The sequence below is a fragment of the Musa acuminata genome, chromosome BXJ3-8 (genome assembly GCF_036884655.1).
Source record: "Musa acuminata AAA Group cultivar baxijiao chromosome BXJ3-8, Cavendish_Baxijiao_AAA, whole genome shotgun sequence".
Taxonomy (NCBI): domain Eukaryota; kingdom Viridiplantae; phylum Streptophyta; class Magnoliopsida; order Zingiberales; family Musaceae; genus Musa; species Musa acuminata.
Window position 1 is genome coordinate 2,473,208 of NC_088356.1, and position 25,937 is coordinate 2,499,144.

Below are 25,937 nucleotides of genomic sequence, written 5' to 3' on the forward strand. Positions count from 1 at the left end.
AGACCTCCAACGACAGCTCACATTTGCAGTGGAGAAGATCTGAATTGGGTGCTCCGCTTGGGGTCCACGCGTTTGAAGAGTTTAAGAGGCCACGTCATCCCGAACAATTTCTTGGGCGATTCGACCGGTCCACGGAATACATTCGTCTCCGCTGACCCTTTCCCACCTGCCCCTCACGCGCTAATCACAAAGTCTTTAGGGCTTCGAGCCGGTCGCAATCTTCCATAAATCTACTAGACTACTACGGGGCCGAGATAAGAATTAGATGATCAAGATTAAAAGCATGGTTGAAGACGATCCCAATTCCCATCCCGTTTCGTCGACGCCGTTTCCTTGGCCCTTTCCGCTTTCTTCCTCCCCCGTCCCTCTTCCTCGCCCAAATCGATATCTATCTAATCGGCGCCCTCACCCATCGATCCATCCAAAGAAGAAGAAGAGGAATAAGGAATAGATTAGAGAGAGAGAGAGAGAGAGAGAGAGAGATCGGCGATGGAGGAGGTGAAGCTGTGGCGGGACAAGCGGGAGCGGGATATGTACGACAGCTTCGCCGACCTGTACGCCATCATCAAGACCACGGACAAGCTGGAGAAGGCGTACGTGCGCGACCTCGTCTCGTCCGCCGAGTACGAGGCTGAGTGCCTCAAGCTCATCGCTCAATTCCGCACCCTCCACTCCGCCCTCCGCGGCGCCGTCCCCTCCCTCGACCGCTTCGCCGAAGCCTACCGCCTCGACGCTCCCGCCGGCATCAATCGCCTCCTCGTCTCCGGCGTCCCGGCCACCGTCGAGCACCGCGCCGCCGGCTCCTCCTCGGCCGCTGCCTCCGCCTCCGCCGTTGCTGAGTGCGTCCAGCACTTCATCACCGCCATGGACTCCGTCAAGCTCAACATGGTGGCCGTCGACCAGGTCCACCCCCTCCTCTCCGACCTTTCCACCTCCCTCGCAAAGCTCGGCAACGGCCTCCTCTCCCCGGACTTCGAGGGCCGCACCAAGGTCCGCGACTGGCTTGCTCGCCTCGCCAAAATGGGCGCCGCCGATGAACTCACCGAGCAGCAGGCCCGCCAGCTCCACTTCGATCTCGAGTCCTCCTACAACTCCTTCATGGCCGCTCTCCCCAACGCCGGCTCTTGACTCTCCCTCCCTTGAATCCTCCTTCAGGTTCTCTCTCATTTCCCTCTTTAGACGGCGCATTTCCTATTGATTGGGTAATCTCAACATATTTGGGCTTTCTTCATGCAGAGCTACATTTAGTTGGATTTGGGGAGCCTGCTTGAGCTTATCTTTGTCAGCAACTTCGGTGCTAAATGGTGTGAAGTGTCTCATAGTACAAAAGATTAGGAAGGTCTATCTCTTTCTTTAGGTGATCTTAATGCTCAAAGGATGCAACTATGGTTTAAAAACACATCTTTTGTCGTTTGAATCTACTATGCTTTCATGTGTCTCACAACTCTGGCTTGTCATTTATATACTCACATGCTGTTTTAATAATAAAGTGCTTTCTAGTTAAGAAAATTTAGTTTCTTGTGTTTATTTAATGTGTTGTGTCTTGTATTTTCATAAGATTGGTGAATCGGAATTCCGAAAGCTGAAAAATTCAAGTGCTTGTCCAGACAAGATCTCATTGATTATTTACTCATCATCGACTGACTAGGACTTGATTTCTGCAAACTCATTAGTTATTTCGACCAATTTATTCCATAATCATATGTAATCCACTTGGTTATACCGACCATGCAGAAGATCAGAATAATTGAAGAAGCTTACATCTTGAACCACCTGCTTTTTAGTTATGAGAGTCACTGCTTAGTCTAGTTCATCACATGGACTTGCAAGAAGTTTAGTATACACTAAACCCTAGATACAACGGATCACCTGGATTTCTGCAGTTGATAGCTTTGAGAAGCTTGGGAGATAATTATGCATTTTGATCTATATGGCATGACAGGATATTACGTAACACTTTGTTCTGGTTAATCATTTAACTTTAAAGGAAGGGTTTTCTTGGAAGCTTGGTATTTACTGCTGAAAATACTGGAAACATGTCATCTGGCCCAACATTGTAAAAGTATCATGTACTTTGTGTATTAGGTGAAATGATTTCTTTCTGAATTTATGAAATAGTTCCAGCTATTATACCTAGTGGTAGTTAGTTTTTATTTGATTTTAAATTTTGGCAGTATATGAGATAGCCATAACAATCGTTTTTTATTTCATTGTGATCAAAGCTACTCCTGCTGGAATTTCAAACCCATTTGAAACCTATGCACTATTTGCATGTTTTGCAAAAGAATTCTACGGAGCATGTTTGAAGCTCCATCCTGTTGGATTTTGAGCCGTAAAACCATCATGGTACTTGTGGCCTCTGGCAAGTGACTGGCATTTTCTTGATAGTTTAGAGGAATGTCTAGTATTTGTTAGAAGTTTCTATCAATCATCAACAGCATGAGATGGTTTTTATGGAGTAGGAATGTGCAAATTAGTCCTAGAAAGATCTAAATTTGTCATGTAGAGGTTGATTATTCTTTTGTCAGTGGTGTTATTGTTTATGTTGTTCGTCGGTCTCTACGTTGATATGTGAAGGACAGGTAATCCTCAAGCCCTCAGAGATTGGATTAGTAAGGGGCTAGTAAGAAGCGCTGGAGAAAAAGGTATTTTTGGAGTGGGGTTCTTGATTGGAATCCAATCAAGATTGAAGATATATGTCGGTTTCATTTTGGTCTCAGCTCGAGGATGATTGAGCTAGGTATAAATCAATTGGTTAAAGTGCATTTAACATTTATTTTATAGTGTTAAGGCCAACACATGTGATCAGGATGATTTTAGCGACTGTCTCATTATCAATCACTTTTTTATGTTGGATAATATAGTTTTCGCTTGATTCAGTAGAATATTAAAGCTCCTATGCAAACTGGATTGGTTTATCCATATGACCGTAATTGATTCATGTAAGATCTTTTCTGGATCTCTGGATGAAGCATATGAATAGAGTATTGCTATGTTTTCAGGTGTTTGGTAGCAACCGATAATATTGATTTTGGCTGATGCAGACTGTCTTAAATGGCTGATCGATTGCTATTGCCATATTTTTCTACTATTTTATATGTTTTGTTTCAAGAAAAGCGTTGTTTCCTCCTTACCACCATTCTAAACCTTCACCCTTTTTTCTGTAAATGTGTTATTGCATTCTGTAAATGTAGTTGCTGCATAGAGAACGCATGCACATCAAACAAAGAGAATTTGGTCACTCGTAGAATAAATATTGGGTTGCTGAGGCTGGACAAGTTTACATAATTGTCCCAATCACAGGGTGGATAAATATTGGGTTTCTGAAACATCTTCTGTGCTAATCATATGCAATTTATTTGTAGTTTCTGGATTTTGTTGAGTGTAACTATTGATGAGGTTGATGTTTATGATGCTGTCAAATGAGCAGCTGCAGAACCAGTAGTTAAACATATTAGGAAATGCATAATAACAAAGATTATTTTGATAGTTTTGTTGGATATTTCAGGAGTATGACTAATTGACAACCTAAACTTTGATTAGCTTTTCAAACAAGTTGTTCTGTCAACTACAACTTACGAAGACATCAGTGATATGTATGACAAAGTAGAGAAATCTTTATACAAAAAAATTAAACATAATTCCATTCTTTTAATGTGTTTCAACAGTAATAGATGATTGGAAGTCGATATGTACATCTCCAATCTTAATATTTCTCGAGATCTCGCTTTATTGTCAAATGTAAGCTATGAGAAGAGGAGTCATCCCAACACAGAACAATCAACCAGTGGATCTAATTGGCGTCATCAGTAGTACCGAGTCCATTGGCGATAGATAAAAAGGCTTTTTAGGTGCGTCCTCTGACTCTGCTTCTGCTAACTTTTGTCGAATCTCTTCTAGATTTGATCTCTTATTGACACTGCAAGAAGCATTAACATTTATGAGTCAGTACATATTTTGATGTAACTATCTGGTCATAATCATGCATCACAGACAGTAACAATACAGAACATCTACTTCACAAAATTCAATCTTCTTCTAGATGATAAATTGCAGGAGCAAATGCATGGTTAGGACTTCTGATCTTGAGTGAATGCATGTAAAGCATTAATCGAAAGAAGTTTCTGAGGCAAACAAGAACCAACTTCTGACCATCGTTTTCTCCTGGCATCCCTATTGAGCCTATATATAAGGCCACAGAAACATAGCAATCGAAAGTCCCAATAGGCTTTTCTTAGCAAACACAGAAATCTTACACACAGAAAATGTGTCCACCGTAGGCAATCTTTTCAGAGGTCCAATCTGGAACTAGTTCTAGCAGGAGTTTCAACTGTTCTTCCACTTCAGCTGCAAATTCTAGTCCCAGGAATTTAGCTCTGAAAGCTTTAATGTTACATGCAGAAGCATCAAGGATTTCAAAGTAATGTTGACTGGCTCTTGCTTTGTCATGGCAGATGTCATCTTTGAGCAAAATATGAGTCGAATCATGTCAAATGTATTAGGCAAAGAAGCTATTATCAACTTTTGCCTTTTGATTGCATTGGCAACACCAGCCTCTTTCTCCTCTGCTGCTTTCTGCTCCTCCTCCCGGATCCGAAAAAATGTACAGTAATTAGGCCTTCAATTGCTCTTACAAATGTGTTTGCAAACATGAAATAATAAACAGAAAGTCCCATAATAGAAGACTTGTTCCCAAAGTAATTATTCAAATGAAGGCATTCCCCAAATAGTCAAAAGAAGAGTATAGAGTATTACCCAAAAAAAAAAAAAAAGAACATCATACAGTATGTTTAACGATCCAAAACACAGACCATAACTTTTAATTTGTTATATAAATTTATCTCGCACACAAATTCATGTTGACCCAAAACAACATTATGGCAATCCAAACAAGAACATGCAGTGATTAACTTTCGGCTGTAACATAATGCCTACAGTTTTAGGCAGAGGAGAGCATGAAGCCAATGCTAAACTAAACAAACGTATCTAAAAGATAGAGAAATGATGATGTTAATCAGCATAGTGTAAGATCATCAAAATGGTACAAATGAGGACATAATCAATCTATCATTGCTTATTGGTGCACCTATTGTGAAATGACTGCACAGATAATTCATAATTTTTTGCAGAAACCTCAAAGAACTCACCGATTACAAGAGTGATTCAGGTTGAATATCGAGAACATCATCATCATCATCATCAGCAGCAGCAGCAGAAGACACACTTCTACCTGTGTTCTCTTCCTCCCCTGCTTTTGCGCTATTTTCTGGAGTCATAAACAGGTTTGTCCGCGTTGAACGCTTCAAAGATTTGTTCAACGGTGTAGAATCACAACTAGGGGATGGCCTACGTCTCTTTGGTGTGGGAAGCTCTGGCGTATTACACATTAACCTCAAGGGAGTGGAAACTGTTTTTGCAGGTGTCTCCTCCGGTATATTTGGTTCCTTTGGAGGACTATTGTCAGCTCTTACCAACATGTGGGTTTCCTCTTCAGAAATTCTACAGTTGCTCGATAAGGTGTTTGAAATGGAAGAACAGAGCAAAGACTTCTTGATTATGGGTGGATTTGAGGTGCATTTTATGGGAGACGAAGCAGCAGAAACAGAGAGATCATCTTTAGGCCAAGCTTGGCTGAGACACATAAGAGGAGTTTTCTCTGAAGCAGGAATGGGAATTTTCTTAGAAAACCACCTGCGAAAAGATCGGGGTATGTGAGACGGCACTAAGAATTGTTGCTGGGTAGCGGCACTTGACGTAGACTCAGTGCGTGTTGGTTCGAAATTGAAGTTTAAGGCTCTTGGAAGTACACTTGGCTTTGTTTGGTTAAATGGATGTGGCAATTGCACCTCAGGGACCTCATCTTCCTGATGTAGAGAAAACTAGAAGTCAGTATGGTTCCAGTCCGATCTCAGTCTATAAAAATGCTTACGACTAGAGATTCCTAGAAACAATCACCAAAAGAAAATATAACCAATGGAGAGCTGTTCATGTAAAAGAGTGAATTTTAGCCAATTCTTGGATCCAAAACAAAGTACAGTATTCTGTAAGCCCGAATTGGTTCATGACATTTGCTAGTGAAGAAAAGGGAAGCAATCTGTTAATCTAAGGAAAAGATTTAAATTGATTAAGATGGTGATTCGATGAGATTGGCAATACCTGTGGATGGCCATTGTAGAAGTCAACAATCCTTTCCCTGAAGAGCTTCGTCAGGATTGAATACTTACTCCCACTTTCTCCATTGATGTTCTCGGCTACTGCATCAACTTGCAGAGTGATCTGAAGCTCCGGCTTCACACAACAAGTGGTCTCATCATGCAAAACCACCTTCTTGATCATTATAGCTTCAGGCATTATGTACATCGACTGTGCTAAATGTGCATAAGTGAAGCTCCTAAATGCAGAAAGCGTCTCAGTGAGACACATAAAATCACTTAAACATGGAAACAAAAAAGACGATGGAAGCAAGACGAGCCAATAAGTGTCATCTCCTTGGATGAAGTTGTAGCACCTTTCCGCCAAAATCTGACTCATGGTGAGGATCTTTGCGAATGTGGGCGTGGATGATCTTCCCTGAAGCAACCGTATCGAAGTCACCATGCTATCGAAGAATTTACACAGCATCTCATACCTGATTAAAAGGAGCTTATTGCGGTTAGAAGAAAAAAAGAAGCAATTCAACAAACATGTTATGTACAATGATCAGCAAGATAAATTCAATGAAAAATCATAAAAATCCAAGAGATTTAGGTGATGTAAAGAAAGCAAATTGGGGGATCTTTCCTGTAAACCTAGAAGAGAATCCAAAGGACTCAAAGAACATACTTTTCAGGAAGCTTGATGAGGGGTTTGGCCTTCGAGGACTCAAAGAGGAGTGGCTCCTCCCCCGGGAGGAGATCGTCGACGTCGCTGGATCGAGCAACATCGGACCGAGTCGCGGTACTCCGCACCGGCTTCTCCGGCGTCCAGATCTGGTCGGCAGGCGCCACGGCCTTGGCTGGTGGTTCCGGGGGATGGTCGACGGGAGACGAGGAGGGCGTCTTCTTGGTCGAGATGGAAGGCTTGGGTTGCGCTTCGGAGTCCATCTCGGCTCTCTGCTTTGGATCGAAGAAGAAGAGGAAGAGGGAAACGGATGCTGGCGGGCCGGAATCAATGCGTGTGTTTATATAGAAGGGGTACCGTACAAAGTTCCCGGGAAATGGATGTTGGCGGGAACGCCATCTGCGCCGCCACGTGGCACGCGGTAGACTTCTGTGTTGTATATGGAAGTCTCTCAACAAAAATAGTAAGCATACCACTTTAGTGGTAAGACATTTTTTCCTGCCTTTATCAATAATACAAAAAAAGCAATTTTTTTTTCATATGAATAGTAAAATGAAAAAAAAAATTCTCTCTTGAGTTGAGTTATTATAAGCCACACCGAAAGTTGTCTTAAATAAATCCTAAAAAAAATCTACAGAATATTTTTCCTCTTTATTGCACACCAAAATTAACTCATAATTTCCAAGGAATCTTTTTCTTTAAGTATAATTCTTTCCAAGCATGAAATCCTTATCTTGAAGCAACTTTAAACAGCTTGTTTCCAAGTATAGCGAACGCTTGCATGCTCAAAACAAATGAAGATGGAGATGGAGATGGAGATGGATATGGGGATAAGGTGTGGCTTCTCGTGTACTCACAATAAAGTGGGAAATGAGGTTTTTTTTATGGAAATGAATGAATAAATTGACATTATCAGGAAACATATTAAGAAAAGAAGAATACGAGTTCGATAGTGATAGACGATAATATGATACCATCCATAGTGACATATGGTAGCAATCTCAAACCCTACGTGGCACCCTTGGTCGGATTTATGCACACATCTCAAATCGGTACAAAACGATATAATCCGACTTAGAAATGATTTCCCAAAGCGAAACCACCCGACTTAAAAGCGACACAAAGTAGAATCTACGTTACTTGGAATCGCATGGAATGACAACTGAAAATGATAAGATAGTCCCGCATAACACAGGCTCGAAATAGTTGCCCTAGAATGGATGAACCACCTACTTAAAATATCAGCGGACACTAACAATCTACAGACAATCGATCTTGGAGATGTATAAAATCTACCCCCAAACAAACGCTTGAGGGGGAGCCAAGTAGGTAATAGTCTCCCTACTCTCTACTCTCTCATTTACATAGTTGATACTGTTGTCTTTCTCCCATTTTGCCTTTTGTTGATTTAAGCATCGAAGGGGTCGAGCCAGGAAACCCTCCAGCATAGACCTGTTGTGCAAGACTATTGACAACCAAGAGGCAACATCGATGCTCAAAGATGACTCAACAGCCAAGAGAGGACCTCACAGCCGTACAAATCCTAGTTCTTCTACTCGGCCTCACCACTCCAAGGCCAAATTGATCCCGGTAAATCGCCTCCCTTGCAGACCTCCTATGTTAGTTTGACACATCAGCACTCCCACTCAGTAAAGAAGAGATACGAAAATGAACATACACCTTCAGTAGTAGTGAATCAATCATGTAAACTCACCGGTGGGGTTGATGACTTGTCAGAGAAAGGAGAACCAATTTAGTAGTGACCTTATTTACCAAATTAAGAAAGACCCGTTTCTCTTTGATCCGATCCTAATTTAGGTTCTTTCTTTATTATCCCCAATCGATTTTCTCTTTTTTGTCAACCTTTAAGAGGTGGGATTCCATCTACAGTGAAACCCATAAAGTTTGTCATCGACAGTATAGATTCGCTTCGAATATTTTGCCACTCTATTGTGATCTATCATTGGTTTGTTCGTTAAGAGCTTGGAAAGCATTTATATTCTAGTTTTGGATATAACAGTGCTTCAATTTGATTCGCCTCACGTTAATCACGGGCTTTTAGCTTTTATTAGTATATGAGCTACAATTCATTCGCAAAGAACAACTGTCGAGCACTGGCTCATAGTTTTTGACTTTGAGTGGGAGATGCTCATATGATTTCCTTCTCATTTGATTTGATTCCCGAAAAGCTACTTTATCGATAGATAAGCGATGCCCTTTGCCACACATACACTTCTTCTCTACTTTATAAGTTAAATTGCTCAACATGGCTTGTAAAAGAAGGGGAATTGTCTATAATTAAAAAGGAATAAGCCGGTTTAGTCATATTGATACATAATTGATCTAAAAAAAAAAAAGAGTGTTGATAAGTCATTGATATCATCGATTGATGAGCCGACACGATTGGTTCACTGACGAATGTACAAGTTCATCCTCGTGCCTCCTTCATGCTGATGTGAGAGTGTTGATGTAGCAAATCGGCATAGGAGGTCCACGAGGGGGGTAGTTCATCAAGGTTGATATAACCTTAGAGCGATGAGGCTGGGTAGAAGAATTGGGATATGCTCAACTGTAATATCCTCTCTTGGCTGTCGGGTCATCTTCGGGAAGTGGTGTTGTCTCCTAGTCATCAATGATCCTCTTCGGGAATCGATCGTCTATAGGTTGTTAGTGTCCGTCGATATTTCAAGCAGGCTCTCTTGGCTATCGGGTTATCTTTGGGCAATAGTATTGTTTCTTAGCCACTAGTGGTCCGGCACAACAGGTCTACGCCATTGGAGCTTCCCAGCTCGATCTCTCCAATGCTTAAGTCTGTGAAAGGTAAAGGGAGAGGAAAACAATAGTATCAGCTGTGTAAATGAGAGAGTAGAGAGTAAAGAGGCTATTGCCTGTGATCCAACTTAGATAAAATAAAAGACCTAGTTCTCAAGTAATCCAAGAGAGGTACGCTCACTATTGAATCATAATCATGAAAACTCCTCATGAACTCCAAATTCACCGGAGAGGCCCCTTTTAATGGAGAGGACCTAATCACCTTCACTCTTGGACTATTCGAAGACGGAGCATGAACCTTGACCAATTAGTGACTAGAAGATCAGAAATAACTTGTTCGAGAAAGGAGAAACATCTCAACCTGAGACAAAAGAATATAACTAATGCTAGGATGAAGGACTCAAAGACTATCTCGTCTTATTGAGAACCAAGACGAAGAAGGAGAGATACTCCTAAGGCAAGAAGACTTAATAATTGCTCCAAAGATTGACCCACCTTATAAACCTTGAGGGCAAGACCGAGAACTCCCGAGGCTCTAAAGAATATGGACTCTGAGGACTCAAATGGAGGAATGAGTCTCATCTTACAGGATGAGGAGATTTTATGAGGAGATAGATCTCTCTCCTCTTGTGATTAAGATAAGTGTCCCTTCATGAACAAATCCCAAGAGGAGAATGTCCGAGACCTATCACAATGGAGAGAAGGTATGAAACCTACTATGACAAGAAATTCTAAAATATGCCACGATGGAGAGAAGGTATAAAATTTGTCACGACAAAAAGAAGATTTGAAACATGCCATGGTGGAGAAGATTCGAGATCCACTATAACGAAAGAAAGACTTAAAATCTGCCATGGCAGAAAATAGAATTGAAGCCCGTTACAATAGAGGGGAGACTTAAAATCCACCATAACAAAAAAAAGATTTAAAGTCCGCCATGATAAGAAGACCTAAGATCCACTATGATAGAGGGACTTGAAATCTGCTATAATGAAAACAAGATTTGAAACATATCACGGTGGAAAGACCAGAGATCCACCCACCATGGCGATGAGAATATTTAAAGTTCACCACGGTAAGAAGATCTGAGATCTATTATGGCAAAGAAGGGACTTAAAATCTACCACTGCGAAGAGAAAAATTTAAAGTCCGCCATATCAAGAAGATCCGAGATCTGCTATGGCAGAGAAGCGATTTGAAATCCACCATGATGGAGAAAAGAGTTAAAGTCTACCATGGTGGAAATATCTGAGAAAAATCCATTACAATGGAGCATAAGCTAAATGTGCTTGAGGGATGTGAGTCAGGAAACTCGATCGATGACGAGACAAATCCATTACAGTGGAGGCACAAGCCAAATGTGGCCGAGACGTGTGAATTAAAAAAACTCAATCAGTATCGAGACAAATCCACTATTATGATAGAAGTATAAGCCAAATATGCTTGAGGTGTATGAGTTAGGAAATTCGACCAATGCCGAGATAAATCCATTACGATGAAGGCACAGGTCAAATATGCATGCGAGTTGGAAAACCTGACCAGCGTCGAGATAAATCTACTACAGAAAAGGCACATGCCAAATGTGCCTAAGGCATATGAGTCAGAAACCTGACCAACATCGAGACAAATCCATTACGGTGGAGGCATAGGCCAAAATGTGTTCAAGGCGTGTGAATCGAAAAACCCAACTAGCACTAAGATAAATCAACTATAGTGGAGGGAAGGACCAAATGTACCTACGGTAAGTGAGTCGGGAAACCGAGTCAGTGCCGAGATAAATCTATTATGATAAACGCCCAAGCTAAATATACCTAAAGCATGTGAGTCAGGAAACCCGACCAATGCCGAGATAAATCGCCTATAGCAAATACACAGGTCAAATGTGTTCTAGGCGTATAAGTCAGGAAACTCGACTAATGTCGAGATAAATCTGTTATGACAGAGGTATAGGCCAAATGTGCATAAGGCACGTGAGTTGGGAAAACCCAACCCGTGCAAAGATAAATCTGCTACGGTAGATGTGCAAGGCCAAATAAGCCCAAGACATGAAAACCCGACCCACACTAAGAGAAATCCACTATGACAATAAGATAAGCCTAGCATGCCCGAAGCACTTGAATTAGAAAAACCTGACCCACGGAATAAGATCTCGAATACTCTTATGTCGGAAAAACTGAATGACACACTTCGAACCCCTTTTGCAAGAGTCACACTTCAGGGGTAGGGGCAATCATCAACTGACACATAGTTACCATGCGAGATCCAAGTCATCCTCTATTTGTCTACATGTACGAAGATTTGATTTAAAGTAGAGAAACATAATTTTCCTTCTTGTTCATTATGGCAAAGAGATAATCACAAATTTCCTTCCCTCCCTTTCACAAGGAAAACAATTCTAAATCCCTTTTTTTACCTTTATGACAAAAGAAGGTTATCATAAACTTTCTTTCCCTCCTTCAAGATATAAAAACACATCCTAAACCAAGAAATGATAAGAGATTCTCCTTTCTTGAACTATTTGAGCATACATGAGCATTAAAGGGACCAGGTCGAGAAACCCTCCCCGACTCTAGTCTTCGTGTATGTGACATATCGAGAGCATAATATTTTCATCTTGGGAGAATGATATTTTGTACCTCTGAGACATCTCAAACATTCTTACGTATATACGTCTAGATCATATCGGGCTAACCAAGACTTCAACAATATCTTCCCCTAACAACTCACAAACTAAAATAGTAACTTATTTCGATTGTACGAAATTGTTTCAAGAAAACCCATAAGAAAAAAGTTCCCAATTAACACCGAACAATATATTCATACATGCTTCTTCTTTTTTTGTTTTTTGGTGAGAAAATGACAGATGGATACATCGATATATATACATAAATAAGTATGAAGAAAGCAGAAAACAAAAACATGAAGCTAAATGTCTAATTGTATTGTTGTGCTTGAGAGGAGAAGACAGAGGCATTCTTATTGGTCACATATCGATCATCGTAGTGGAGTCGGAAGAATATGTCGCATGAGAGTTGATTTGGGACGAATTGGTCCCATCAGACGTGTGGTTAAAGCTCGCCACGTCCGCCGCCGCCGTGCAGTACATCGGCACTGGCATCTTCGGCGGGAGCTCCGGCCATGGAGTCTCGAAGTTGAGCACGTTGATGGCTTGCCTTATCGATGGCCGCATGGTGCAGTCTGGATGAGCACACCATAGCCCCACAACCATCAGGCACGCCATCTGCTTCTCGTCGAACTCGCCGTCGAGCTTTCCGTCGGCTGCTTCAAGAACCCTTCCCCTCCCGTAGAGCTCCCACACCCACTCCACCAGCCTCACCTTCCCCTTCTGCTCCATAGGCTCCACCGGCCTTCTCCCACATGCGATCTCCAACGCCACGATCCCGAAGCTGTAGACATCGGACTCCTTGCTGGCCTTGCCGGCGGTGACGCACTCGGGGGCCAGGTAGCCCATGGTGCCGGCCAACACCGTCGTCTGCGAGTGGCTGTCATGGTCGACGAGCCTGGCGAGCCCGAAGTCCCCCAGCTTGGCATTGAAGGCGGAATCGAGCATGACGTTGCTGGGCTTGATGTCGCGATGCACCACGCACTGCTCCCACTCCTCGTGGAGATAGAGCAGAGCAGAGGCCAAACCGAGTGCGATCTTGTGCCGCACCGGCCACTGGAGGGTCTTCTTCGTGGTGTAGAGATAAGAGTCAAGGCTTCCATTGGGCATCAACTCGTAAACCAGCAGGAATTCTCGGCGATCATGGCACCAGCCCACCAAGTGCACCAGGTTGCGATGCCTCAACCGGCTTATGATCTTGACCTCCGAGACGTACTCCTTCCTCCCCTGTTTCGACCCCCTGGAGACCCTTTTAATGGCGACGTCGAGCTTCGGATCTTTCAAGTAGCCTTTGTACACCGATCCGAATCCTCCCTCCCCCAGCTTCCCCTCCTTGGAGAAGTTCCTCGCAGCGCTGGCCAGCTCTTCGTAGGGGAACCTCTTCGGCCCTCTTTCTCTCTCGAACTCATCGTCGATGATCTCATCGCAGTCTATGTCCTCTGCTTCTTTCAGATTCGTACTCGAGGCCTTCTTCTTGGAGAAGACGAACCATATCAAACCTGAGACAGCCACCAGGACGCCAACTCCGACACCCAAGCCGATCTCGAGCCCAGCCTTGGTTTGCTTCCTCGGTTGCAAGGTGGAGTTGAAAGACCACGACAGCAGGCTGTGCGTCTCCGTCAAGTTGCCTGTGGACGCCGAGAAGCCGATCGCCACCATCTCCGGCAACACATCTCGTAGATCCACGATGAAGCGCAGGCTGGAATTGCCGCTGAAGGCCGGATTCCTTTCGTAACTCAGGAAAACGCTCAAGTTGTGAGTGGCGGCATCGTAGCTCGCCCATGCGCTTGCCCGCCTGCCATCCTTGAGGCTGCTGTTCCACTGCACAGTGGCGCTTGAGGTGATCGAGTCGATATCGATTCCGACATGGTCGGCGAGCGGATCCCACGCGTTGGGAAAGGTGTCGAACTCGACCGCCACCGTGCTGACCCTCGAGCTATCGATAGAGCTGTTGCTGAAGAGGCCGAGGAAGGCGCCCCGGGAGTAGGCAGGCAGGGTGGAAGGATACGCGGTGAGGAAGAAAGCGAGGCCGTCGCCGTGGGGCGTTAAGGGATTGGAGGAGTTGATGACGAAGGAGAAGTGGGTGGTGAAATCAGCCAGCTCCCTCGTGGTGGCATCCCAGAGGCGGAGCGGCTCCCGGTACACTACTCTGCCGACGCTGTATTGCATGGGGGAGCTCGTGAGATGGATCTCCTTGTCCAGCAACGATGCGTCGCCTTGGAACTCGATCTTTGACGTCGTCTCGTTGTCGAAACCAGAGAAGTTGAAGGAGAGCGAGCTCGCCATGGGGATCACAGTCGTCAGGCAGACGAAGAGAAGAGACAAGTTGCTGGATCTCCTCAGAAACATGGCTGTGGCACGAGGCAGTGCAGGACGCAAGTGATGAAGCTGGTAAAGATGTTCTTCAGCTATAAAAGCCTCAAAACAATAATAAGATTCGTCTGCAATCGGTTTTCCTGATGCTTCATGATGACATTCCAAGAACCTGTCGTCCACTGAACATGCTTTACGGTCAAATCAACAAAGAAAGAGGCGTTCTTTATGTTGGGAATTACATGCACGTTGTTTTCGGTGTCACATCTCTCCATATCCAACCTGCGATCCGATGCAGGAGGGACACGCACTATGTCTAATATATGATGATCTTTATTCTTCATTTCTTGAGCGTGAGTAACGCTCCTTCCTGCTTTAAATCTACTCAATCTGATAAGGATAGTAGTTATGATAAGATTCGCTGACGTCAGCCGATGCCTCACGTCTCGATCGACGCGACTGCACTCAGTCAATCGAACCGGAACATCGGACGAGACGCATTAATGTCTACTCAGGCGCGGTTCTTCACGCCATGCCAGCACCCATGTCAGACGCTATCAGCTTGTCTCTTGCAGGCGGGTACATCAAACAACAGTAAGCTTCCCTATAAATATCCTCTCATTCATCAGAGAAGGGGGGCGAGTGACACATACAAACACTTCTTCTTCTAAAACCCCCTCCACATCTTTTAATTTGATCGTCGGAGGGGTCGGGTCAAGCTTTCCGACCCGACCTTTGTGCAGGTGCGAAGCCGAGGGTCCCCGCCGGCCGCGCGGACGACGAGCCCCTGCCCGGAGGAGACGCCGACTCGTCCCGATCGGACCATCACACCGGACTGATCCCGCGGGCTCGAGGCACGCCCCGGAGAGATCCCCGACGTCCGGACCTGAACCGAACCGCATCGGCCCCGAGGCCATGGCTCTCAAAGTTGTTTCCCACAACACAATCTGTTGAGGAACGAAAGAGAATGGTAACTCTGTACTACACGAGAAAAGAAGAATGTGGATCGATTACAAGTGCTTCGTTCCCACCACACACCAAGAACAATTAAATCTGCATGATGCAGGAACGAAAACAAACAAATGGCTATAGCAATTGCGGTGGAGATCTGATACGCCAGTTGAGCAGGCAACTGTTTCTCGGGTCACAATGTGGGCAGCATCATCTGCAGCGGCGATCTTGCATGGACCTTGAAGCGCTTCGCGGCTGCTCTCAGCACCCTCTTCCACCCCTGCAACCACCTCATGCGGTCATACGGAATCCTAAACGCCAAGATTGCGTACTGCGGGGATGAAGCATTACCAGTTTAGGAGAAGGAACAGGAGAGAAATCTAAGCTCTTCCTCATAGCACTCGGCCTCTTCTGCTTCCGCTTCTTGTACGTGAGCTTTGCTTTCACTCTTCGGAGCGTCACTGGAGATCCGGCTAAGAGTTTCTTCCGGGCGTCATCGATGCCGCGGGGGAGCAGGGGAGACCATATCCCGCTCTGGGAGTAATCGAAGTCGAAGGCGGAGTTGTCCGGGAACTTGCCGAGGAGCTCCCGTGACATGGTCGGCTCCAGGTACTCCACCGTGACGACCCGCTCCGCCACCATGGCTCGACACTATCATCAGCGGAAACGGGGTCTGGGGGTGGCTTGTGGTGGTGAGGGGGAAGATGGAATGGATTGCAGAGGGAAGGAGATAGAGAGAGAGAGAGAGCGCGGATGGGGAAGAAAACAGAGGTAGAAGTGACCGTTGAGACTTGGCATGATTGTGTGTGTTAGCGTTAGGGGAAATTCGACCGTTGGGACTTGGCATTTAGCTTTGAACTTGTAGGAAGTTTGACCTACACCATTTTCTATGAGAGACAACGTGGAACCCACCGCAAAGGGTCCCGTTTTGCTCCAACAGTGAGTCAGGTAGGGAGGACGGGTTCGATTTAAATTGTTATATAAAATTATATAGCTTGATATTAATACGTACAATTTTTATTGTATTTTAATAAAAATGATATCCGGTGGAAATTTTGATTATTCGAGTTGGTCTTCCCTACTAGTAGAAGTATGAAATCATGCATGACGTACATGGAACATGTCAATTATCTCCTCCGATGACATTTGGGAAGATTCAAAGAGGACTTTCTGTTTATTGGGTGATGACCGTCGCCGTGGTTGATCAATTCCAAGAAGAAAAGGAGTGACAGCACATGCATTTACTTATTCAATTAATTAGAATGGATCGTTGGACTTGGAAACATCGATTCCCCCAACGCTACCTACTTGAACTCCCATTCATCACCTCCCCACCAATTTGCGTCCTTCTTCCTCGAACTTGTCAGCTATGACGACCTTGTGTGGATCTTGGGTTTTCTCTACCTTCTTCTGCTTGTCAATTGCTGTCCCCTTGGCAACCTCTCTCTCCTTCAACTTATCTTCTTTCGATCAATCCAGTCCATCCAAAATCCCACTAGAAGGGGATGCATTCGTCGCCGGTAATCGCATACAGCTCACCAGGAATCAGCAGGACGGCAATATCACCGATAGCGTGGGTCGAGCAGTGTACGGGGAGCCGCTGCTCCTGTGGGATCCTGAAACCCGTGAGCTGACTGATTTCACCACTCGTTTTGCCTTCGCCATCAATGATCTGGGTCAATCTTGGTCCGGCGATGGTATGGCTTTCTTCCTGTCGTCGTATCCTTCTGCCATCCCACCCAGTTCGCTCGGCGGCAGCCTCGGCCTCTTCAACAGCACTCCGCTTCCCGCTAACTCAACGATCAATAATACAGTGGCGGTAGAGTTCGATACGTTTAAGAACTACTTTGATACATCCGCCAACCACACCGGAATCGACGTCAACTCCGTCAACTCCTCTGCGGTTGTGGATTGGCCAAGCTACATCAAGGATGGTAGGACGGTAAACGCTTGTGTGAGCTACAACGCCAGCACTCATAACTTGAGCGTCTTCATGACTTACGCTCAAGATGCAGGGTCCAGCGGCAACTCCAGCCTCTCCTACCTCATTGATCTGCGGGATGTTCTACCAGAGAAGGTAGCAGTGGGCTTCTCCGCGGCCACTGGTAGTGGAACCGAGACGCATGCCCTTCTGTCGTGGTCTTTCAACTCGAGTTTGCTACCAAAAAGGAAGAGTAAGATGGGGCTCGTGGTCGGTGTAGTGATCGGGGCAGCGGTCCTAATGGTTGTGTTGGGCTCGCTCGGTTTAATTTTGCGGAGGAGGAGGAGGAGGAGGACCACTGGGAGGGATGCAGAAGATGAAGAGGAGCTGGAATTTGACCGGAACATGGATGACGAGTTCGAGAGAGAAAGAGGGCCAAAGAGGTTCGCTTACCAAGAGCTGGCCGACGCGACAAGGAATTTCTCCGAGGAGGAGAAGCTGGGCGAGGGAGGATTCGGATCGGTGTACAGAGGCTACTTGAAGGATTCGAAGCTTCAAGTGGCAATCAAGAGGATCTCCAGGGGATCCAAACAAGGAAGAAAGGAGTACGTCTCGGAGGTCAAGATCATAAGCCGGCTGAGGCATCGGAACTTGGTGCAGTTGGTGGGTTGGTGCCACGACCGCGGGGAGTTCTCGCTTGTCTACGAGTTCATGCCCAACGGAAGCCTCGATTTCTATCTATACAGCACAGCCAGGCTTCTCGAGTGGCCGGCGAGGCACAGGGTTGCGCTAGGCTTGGCCTCTGCGTTGCTCTATCTCCATGAAGAGTGGGAGCAGTGCGTGGTGCATCGCGACGTCAAACCCAGCAACGTCATGCTGGATTCAGCGTTCAACGCCAAGCTGGGAGATTTTGGGCTGGCAAGGCTGGTCGATCACGATCGCGGCTCGCAGACGACGGTGTTGGCAGGCACGATGGGGTACTTGGCCCCCGAGTGCGTCACCACCGGCAAGGCCAGCAAGGAATCCGATGTTTACAGCTTCGGAATCTTGGCGCTGGAGATCGCATGTGGACGAAGGCCTGTGCAGCTGATGGAGCAGGCGAGCAAGGTGAGACTGGTGGAATGGGTGTGGGAGCTCTACGGCAGGAGAAGATTACTTGAAGCGGCCGATGAGAAGCTGGGTGGCGTCTTCGACGAGAAGCAGATGGAGTGCTTGATGGTTGTGGGGTTGTGGTGTGCTCATCCTGATTACGATCGACGCCCATCGATCAAACAGGTGATCAACGTGCTTAACCTCGAGGCTCCATTGCCGGAGCTCCCACCGTCGATGCCGGTGCCGATGTATTACGCGCCTCCCATCGAGGCGTACAGGTTCTCCTACGCATCCTCTGCTGCAGGAACAACGAGCGCGAGTTCTGCATCCACAGCCTGCGTTACCGACTCTTCCAACTCGAACATGTCTCAAGGATCATCGTCAACGACATCGCACTTACTGAAATTTCAGTGAGGCCGGCACCAAACACGCCGGTTCATATTACGATGTTTTTTTTAACCAAAACCATAATGATGATGTTGTAAGAAGGCGTAAATGACAATAATTCATGATGATTATAGATTTTTCTGAAAAATTTGCTATCATGACAATCCAAATATTCCTTTTATGAAATCTTAATGACGGTGGATGCTGATTTAATATTGTGCAAATGTATCAATCATGATAATTAAAATATCTTTATTTGCTGCTAGAAGAATTCAGCCCAAACATCTAGAAGAATTCATCCTGTGCTCGAGAAATTTATTCAAGGTGTATGAGTTGAGAAGACTTGACCCGCGTGAAGACTTAACCCGCGTTAGGATGAAGACACAATACCAAATATATTCAAGGTGTATGAGTTGAGAAGACTTGACCCACGTGACGAGAAATTTATTACGACGGAGGTGTCAAATGTGCTCGAGACTTGTGAGTCGGAAAAACCCGACCCATGTGAATAAAGATCCACCCATAACAGAGGCATAAAGCAAAATGTGCCCGAGGTGCATAAGTCGAGAAACCTTACTTACGTAAAAAAATATACCATGACAAAAGCATAAGACAAAATGTGTCAAAGACGTGCGAGTCAAAAAAACTAATACATGAGAAAAGATCTCGAACGCTCTTATGTCGGATGAATTAAATATCGTACTTTGAGCCTCTCTCGCAAGAGTCTCGGGGTATGCCTCTAAGGAGGGGGGACAAATGATAAGGAGTAAATATACTGTCAGCTAATTATTATTCGACATGTAATCGCCATGTGATATCTAAATAGGGAAAGATAATCATAAATTTCTTTCGGGACCTTTATGACCAAATAAAATAATCATAAGTTTTCATCTTTATCTTGTATGACAAAAAATAATTGTAAGCTTTCTTCTTGCCCTTTATGATTAGAAAGATAATTACAAACTTTCTTTGTATCCTTTATGACGAAATAGAAATGCTCATCTTTAGTATTATAAATGGGGACAAACTTACCTTTTTTTGGACTTTGTTTCTACACACATAGACTTTGGATTTATAACTTGAAGCATCGGAGGAACCGACTTGGGAAACTTCTCCTGATCTCAGTCTTCATGCAAGTGACGCATCGAGAGCTTAACGTTTTCACCTCGGATAACCCTATATATACGAGTTCGATCTACGTCAAGTTAATCAAGACATCAACAATATTCTCCCTCAATAGCAAACATCACTATTCATCAAGTGGAGAAGGAAGGCATAATCATAATCAAAGATAAAGATAAGGGTTAATGTTTATTTTAGCCCTTGTGGTTTTGACCATCGACCATTTAAACTCTTATGGTTTACTCATATCTAAAATAACCCTTATATTTTTTAAAACATAGCATATAAGCCTCTCTTGTTAAGTTTGAGTTAACAAATATAATAAACTATTAATACAATGACAGTATTTTAAGTTAAAAAAAGAGTCTATTTTAACAATTGTGGTTTTGGTTATAGAGTACTTAAGCCCTTATTTTGATATCTTAATAATAAGATTATTATAATTTTATAATGCATAATAATTTTTAATTTTAAAATTTTATGATTAATAAATATGATAATTGATTTATAATTTTAGAATAATTATTTAACTTATAATCATCTCTTAAGCTTAATTAAATTTTAAGATTGATTTAATTATTAAAATTCTTTTTTTTTATGAACATAATAGTTTTAATTTATTTAATCAGATATATTAATATTTTAATAATTATGTTTGAATTTTTATGATTTAATTAGTTTTAAATTTAAGATCATGAATTTAAATTTTTTAATTTATGGATTTGAGTAACTCTTTAGTAACTTAAAATATTAAAATCCAATTTGATAAGAGAAGTTTAATTGGAGTTGACGTAAGTCAAGTTAATCTATTAGATCAAGTCGACCCAGCCCTAATGGTCATGTACGACCTAGCTTATGTGGCCATGTAGAACCTAGCCCATTTGGCAAGGTATGATATAACTCATATGGCCATTATCTAGCTTATGTGGCTATATACGACACAACCTATATGGTAAGGTATGATCCAACTCATGTGGTCAAGTACAACCCAGTTCATGTGGTCATAGTAACGATCTCAATTCATGTGTCTACGCATGACCCAACCTATGAGTGAAGCTTGACCCAATTCAGTGGTAAGGCTCAGCCCAATTCACAAAGTTAGACTCGCCCAGCTATGCGAGTGGCGCTAGACACACTATCGCTCCTCTATCTAGCCTGTTGTATCTCAGCCGAACCTATTACTTAGGACAAGCATATACGACACACGTGCCCCATCTAAAACTCAGGTGGGTCGATTCAATTTAAGCTAGCATTATACGATATAGTCCAATTTCCTCTTTTTTTATTAGTTTGAGATCATTAATAATTGAACCAAATAAGTTTAATCGATTAAAACTGGTTTATGGTGATTATAAACCTACTTGACCTAATCAAAATCAATCAAATCTAAATTAGATCAGGTGATTGAGACTGGTTCTATAAGGATTTGAGGTTAGTTCTGTTAGGTCCTAATTGAATTAAGTTTGGTTCAAATCAGTTAGGCTATTTCAATTAGGGTTTTGGTTAATTGAGGACTATTGAGATATTGATATCTCATGTCTTTATGATTTAATGAACTTAAAAATTTTATAAAACTTTGGAAATGATTATTGATTTCATACTTTCTCAAGTTTATAAAACTTAAAATGTTTATAAGATTGACTATGTTTCTGGTTCATATTGAAAGTACAACATGTGAAAGGACTATAGACCCATCATAACATAGAGCCACTAATATACAAATATTTCTATTGTAGTATATCATATGCCAAGCATGATCCCTCATAGTATTTTATCATACTATTTATTTGGTGCATGCGTGAATGAATGAGTGAATGAATTATCATGGTTATTTATGTATCCTTGTCGAGAGCAGGTAAGGTGATTTTTTTCGAGGATTAGAGGGATGTTAGATGTGATGGTTAGATGAATCCTCCATCAGCTATTAGGAGGAATATATCCCCACTTAGGCGAGTGAAGGATACCACTTCATCCGGTATTAAGAATATGATATGTGTTATCTTCATCCACTATTGTGAGGAATCCATCCCATAGAGTATGCCTCCCCATTCGTTGTTGGCAGAGTGCATCATTGGGTGTGATATATGACTTTGTTATCTTATTATTATATATATATATATATTACATATAACTGATGTATGCTTTTGTTTATTACATAAAAAATATCATTATTTTTCTTATATATGAGTTTTATAATAAATCGATATATTATCATTTCATATTAAATTATTGATATTAGTACATGTTTCATAAATATTAAAGATTAATTTAATATTTTTTAAAAGATTTATACCGATGATTGTTGATATATTTTTATTTTATATTTATTTTCAGAATAATCTATACGAGACTTGGATGGTAAAAATCTTTTCATCACTTATAGTTATACTAAGAATATGTGATCCATTTTTTAGGTAATAAAATATTTATTATTATAAAAACAGATAGTTAAATTCAAGGATGAAAGAAAAAATATTTTATATAGATTATGAATAATAAAAGAATAATTTATTATTTTTTTATAAAATTAGGATGTGGCACACGGACGACGATTATGTTGGATCTATGGAAGCGAGCGGAGGTACCATTGGATGCCGTGACATTAACGTGGGTATGAGTGATAATGATGATAGACGAAGTAGGTGAGTGGTGGTCGACCCACGTAGGCAACAGCCCTATTGGGTGTCACTGCGATAGCTGCGCTCATTTGGGCACTGGACAACAGTGCTAACAGCAGCTGGTCTGATGAGGCACCCATGTAGTGGAGGTCGTGGAGGCATCGACCACTCACGATTTGGAAGGCTCAATTTAGACCTAAATTAGGTCAAAATTGATTTTCACCATATCTTTCCCTTTAGATTTTGACATTTTATTAATTTTGGCCTCGGTCAAAATTAAATTCTGATCTGATTTGGGTTTTTTTGGTTCTTGGCTGGATTTTGACCTAATCTGATCTGATCTCTATTTTAGCCGGTCCTTATGTGATTTTGACCTTAGTTCGGTCAAAATATTGATTTTGACAACCATTTGATATTGATTTGGTAAAAATCTAATTTGATCATGGTTTGGATTTTAGTCGCTGAATAGTGATTTTTTACTAGGTCACTCTTCAAATTTTAATTTTGACCAGGTCAACTTTTTGAATTTGATGTTGATGAGAATTTGATTTTGTCATCTTCTATTTTTTTAATCAATTAAACCTAATTTTGAAATTTATGTTTGATTATTTTGACCTTGGTCAATTTTAAATTTTGATCGGACTTAGATTTTAACTACAGCTTTGATCGTATCTTGATTTAGACCTAATTAAATTAAAATTTAAGTTTTTTGATTGAATTTTAGTTTTAATTAATCTTATATTGATCAACTTTAATTTTGATTGAAACTGAGAACTCATCTTTAGGACAAGGTTGATGAGCTTAGTTTTCTTTATATATTGATATTATTATTTTCTTTGAATCACATGATAATATTTTTATATATTAAAAAAATATTCTAAATAAAATCAAAATATATAAATTTAATTTATTATTATTTAATTTTAAAATTAAAATTTATATAATAAATTTATAATTATAATTTTTAAGTTTAACAGCAGCTATCACATCTACGTGTCGAATGCTGTCCCCAGCTGCTGCTGCAAGCTGAGACGATCCTCCACTGTTGGATCTATCACCTCCCTTTCACCCTGCTACATCTGCTACAGCCAGTTAAACTCTCCTCCTCTTTTGCAATCTTTATATATATTGATCTCCACATGCATCGACTCAACTGTTTAACTCTCGGATGTTATTCTTCTATTATTATTATTAGTAATCGTCTCAGAAAAAATCAATCGTCGTCTGTTTTCTCGACAAATTTATTAGACATGGATTGATTAAGAAGTGGAAGTACTTTGGTTGACAGAGACTGGAATGGAGAGAGACTGACCTGCACTTCTTTCAGCATTTGGATTATGTTATGTTGTTTTTTTCTTGTTTCTCTTCAGTTATCACTGTGCTAATTGAATTCATGGTTTTCCTATGACGGATCGTAGTGTGCTGTTGTAATCAAGATGTACTTGTTGATGTTATAAGGAATGAATCACTCATGTCGCATCTTTATCTCCTCTTCTAGTTTAATTCAGTTTATAAAGCCAAGTTCAACTCAACTCTCTGTTCTTGATGATCCTGCAAGTCGATCGGGAAAAGAACTGATGGCATACGAGCCGATGCAGGAATACAAATAAAAATGCAGTAGAGATGTGATGCACTAATATAACTGGAAACTATATCTTGGATTATAACGCCGGCAGCATCATCTGCAGCGGCGATCTTCCATGGACTTTGAAGCGCTTCGCCGCTGCCCTCGACACCCTCTTCCACCCCTGCAACAACTTCATGTGGTCACATGAAATCCCAGACGCCGACATTCTGTACTACGGGGGATGAAGCATTACCAGCCTTGACGAAGGAACTGGAGAGAGGTCTAAGCTCTTCCTAGTAGCTTTCTGCTTCTTGTACGTGAGCTTTGCTTTCACTCTACGGGGCATCACTGGAGATCCAGCCAAGAGTTTCTTCCGGGCGCCGTCGAGGAGCAGCGAAGCCGGTCCATGGCGACCGATTCCGCCGCCGCGGGGGAGCAAGGGAGACCATATCCCGCTTTGGGAGTAGTCGAAGTCGAAGGCGGAGTTGTCCGGGAACTTGTCGAGGAGGACCCTGGACATGGTCGGCTCCAGGTACTTCACCGTGATGACGCGCTCCACTGTCATGGCTCTAGCAGCTGAGGAAACGGAGTTTTGGGGTGGCTTGTGGTGGTGGAGAATGGTTTGCGAGGGGAAGGAGGGAGAGAGCGATGGGAATTAAAAAACCAAGGTAGAAGCGACCGTTGCTTCTCTGTGTTAATATTGGGGGAATCCGACCGTTGGGATTTGGCATCAATGGGTCCCGTACGGAATCCAGTAGCAAGGTGGGTAGTCGAAACGGGTACGTTGTGAAGCTGGAAGAAGTGTTTCTGGTGCATCCCGCTTGAGGTGGGCTCAGGTATGATGTGTTCGACTGGGTCCCACGCTACGCCTCAATCATAAGACAGGTAAGTGAGACGGGCAAATTAATGATGGTGATGGGCAACATAGGTGGAGTTGAATCTCCCACGTGTGTTTGGTTCGATTCCAATCCACTCGTTGTCTTCTAAGTCAACATAATTCCCGGTGTCATCTGGTCTGGCACGAACCGAATTGCCGGATAGCAATGGTCAACATTTGATTTTTGGTTGGAAATTTCCTTCCATTCTTATTTCCTTTGGAAAAACAACAGTGATTATTATTCTTCTTAAGCTAATCTAAACACGGAAATGTCGTTTTCATTATTTGTGTGTGGATCACCAAACCATGACAGAAAAAAAGACTTCCTCGTGTTCTTATCTGATAACACGTTCGACCCTGTCAGCATGATGGAGATGGCAGTGGCTCCGATCCGATGAATCCACTATGGTCAAGCTCTTTATCGTTGTTTAAGACTTGACATCAGAGGACTAGAAGCTGCCCGCGAAGTCTTCCGTTAAGGGTAGCAGCCACACCAAGAAAGCAGGTCTGATGCAACCTCGTGCATTTGGTTTCAATCACTTCCATCACGCTCAATCAATCAAACTTCCATGACGTTGCTGTTCTTCTTTTTCGCTTGGGATTATGACGCCATCGACCACCATAAGCCGTCTGAACGAAGCTTTTATTTTGTTGACCAGTTCCAAAAGAAGATTGATGTCGATTTCTATTTTTTTCCCCTGCAAATGTCAAGGATGAAAAGACGTGTCTACATTCTAAATGCAGCCACAAATTTCCTCCTCTCTTCTGTTCTCCATTAATTTGCGTCCTTCTACCGGAAGAATTAAATGTCCGGGTCCTGTTCAGCAGAAGACACTAGTATCAGTCTTTGAAAATGTTTCTTTGATGTTTCCTGC

At 42.7% G+C, this 25,937-nt stretch overlaps 6 protein-coding genes across 6 annotated transcripts; 2 read left to right on the forward strand and 4 right to left on the reverse strand.

The window, feature by feature from the left end:
• The first annotated feature begins 304 nt into the window (after positions 1-304).
• Positions 305-1,513, forward strand: LOC135645786 (vacuolar protein sorting-associated protein 28 homolog 1-like). Its single transcript, XM_065164517.1, has 2 exons — positions 305-1,155; positions 1,237-1,513. Exon 1 carries the CDS (start codon positions 490-492, stop codon positions 1,126-1,128), a length of 639 nt encoding a protein of 212 aa, XP_065020589.1. The 5' UTR covers positions 305-489; the 3' UTR covers positions 1,129-1,155; positions 1,237-1,513.
• Positions 1,514-3,931: 2,418 nt separating this feature from the next.
• On the reverse strand, positions 3,932-7,338 carry LOC103994359 (CDT1-like protein a, chloroplastic). Its single transcript, XM_065164512.1, has 4 exons — positions 6,823-7,338; positions 6,509-6,628; positions 6,157-6,391; positions 3,932-5,864 (listed from the first exon to the last, which is right to left on the reverse strand). Exons 1-4 carry the CDS (start codon positions 7,080-7,082, stop codon positions 5,151-5,153), a joined length of 1,329 nt encoding a protein of 442 aa, XP_065020584.1. The 5' UTR covers positions 7,083-7,338; the 3' UTR covers positions 3,932-5,150.
• A 5,033-nt stretch (positions 7,339-12,371) lies between these two features.
• LOC103993947 (L-type lectin-domain containing receptor kinase IX.1-like) lies at positions 12,372-14,792 on the reverse strand. Its single transcript, XM_009414189.3, has one exon. It carries the CDS (start codon positions 14,561-14,563, stop codon positions 12,575-12,577), a length of 1,989 nt encoding a protein of 662 aa, XP_009412464.2. The 5' UTR covers positions 14,564-14,792; the 3' UTR covers positions 12,372-12,574.
• A 313-nt stretch (positions 14,793-15,105) lies between these two features.
• LOC135645316 (uncharacterized) lies at positions 15,106-16,204 on the reverse strand. The gene is made up of 2 exons (XM_065163585.1): positions 15,830-16,204; positions 15,106-15,758 (listed from the first exon to the last, which is right to left on the reverse strand). The coding sequence occupies exons 1-2, from the start codon at positions 16,118-16,120 to the stop codon at positions 15,672-15,674; spliced, it is 378 nt and encodes a 125-aa protein (XP_065019657.1). The 5' UTR covers positions 16,121-16,204; the 3' UTR covers positions 15,106-15,671.
• Positions 16,205-16,739: 535 nt separating this feature from the next.
• On the forward strand, positions 16,740-19,064 carry LOC103993949 (L-type lectin-domain containing receptor kinase IX.1-like). The gene has a single exon (XM_009414192.3). It carries the CDS (start codon positions 16,848-16,850, stop codon positions 18,903-18,905), a length of 2,058 nt encoding a protein of 685 aa, XP_009412467.2. The 5' UTR covers positions 16,740-16,847; the 3' UTR covers positions 18,906-19,064.
• A 5,023-nt stretch (positions 19,065-24,087) lies between these two features.
• LOC103993945 (uncharacterized) lies at positions 24,088-24,830 on the reverse strand. Its single transcript, XM_009414186.3, has 2 exons — positions 24,439-24,830; positions 24,088-24,366 (listed from the first exon to the last, which is right to left on the reverse strand). Exons 1-2 carry the CDS (start codon positions 24,748-24,750, stop codon positions 24,280-24,282), a joined length of 399 nt encoding a protein of 132 aa, XP_009412461.2. The 5' UTR covers positions 24,751-24,830; the 3' UTR covers positions 24,088-24,279.
• Positions 24,831-25,937: the final 1,107 nt, after the last annotated feature.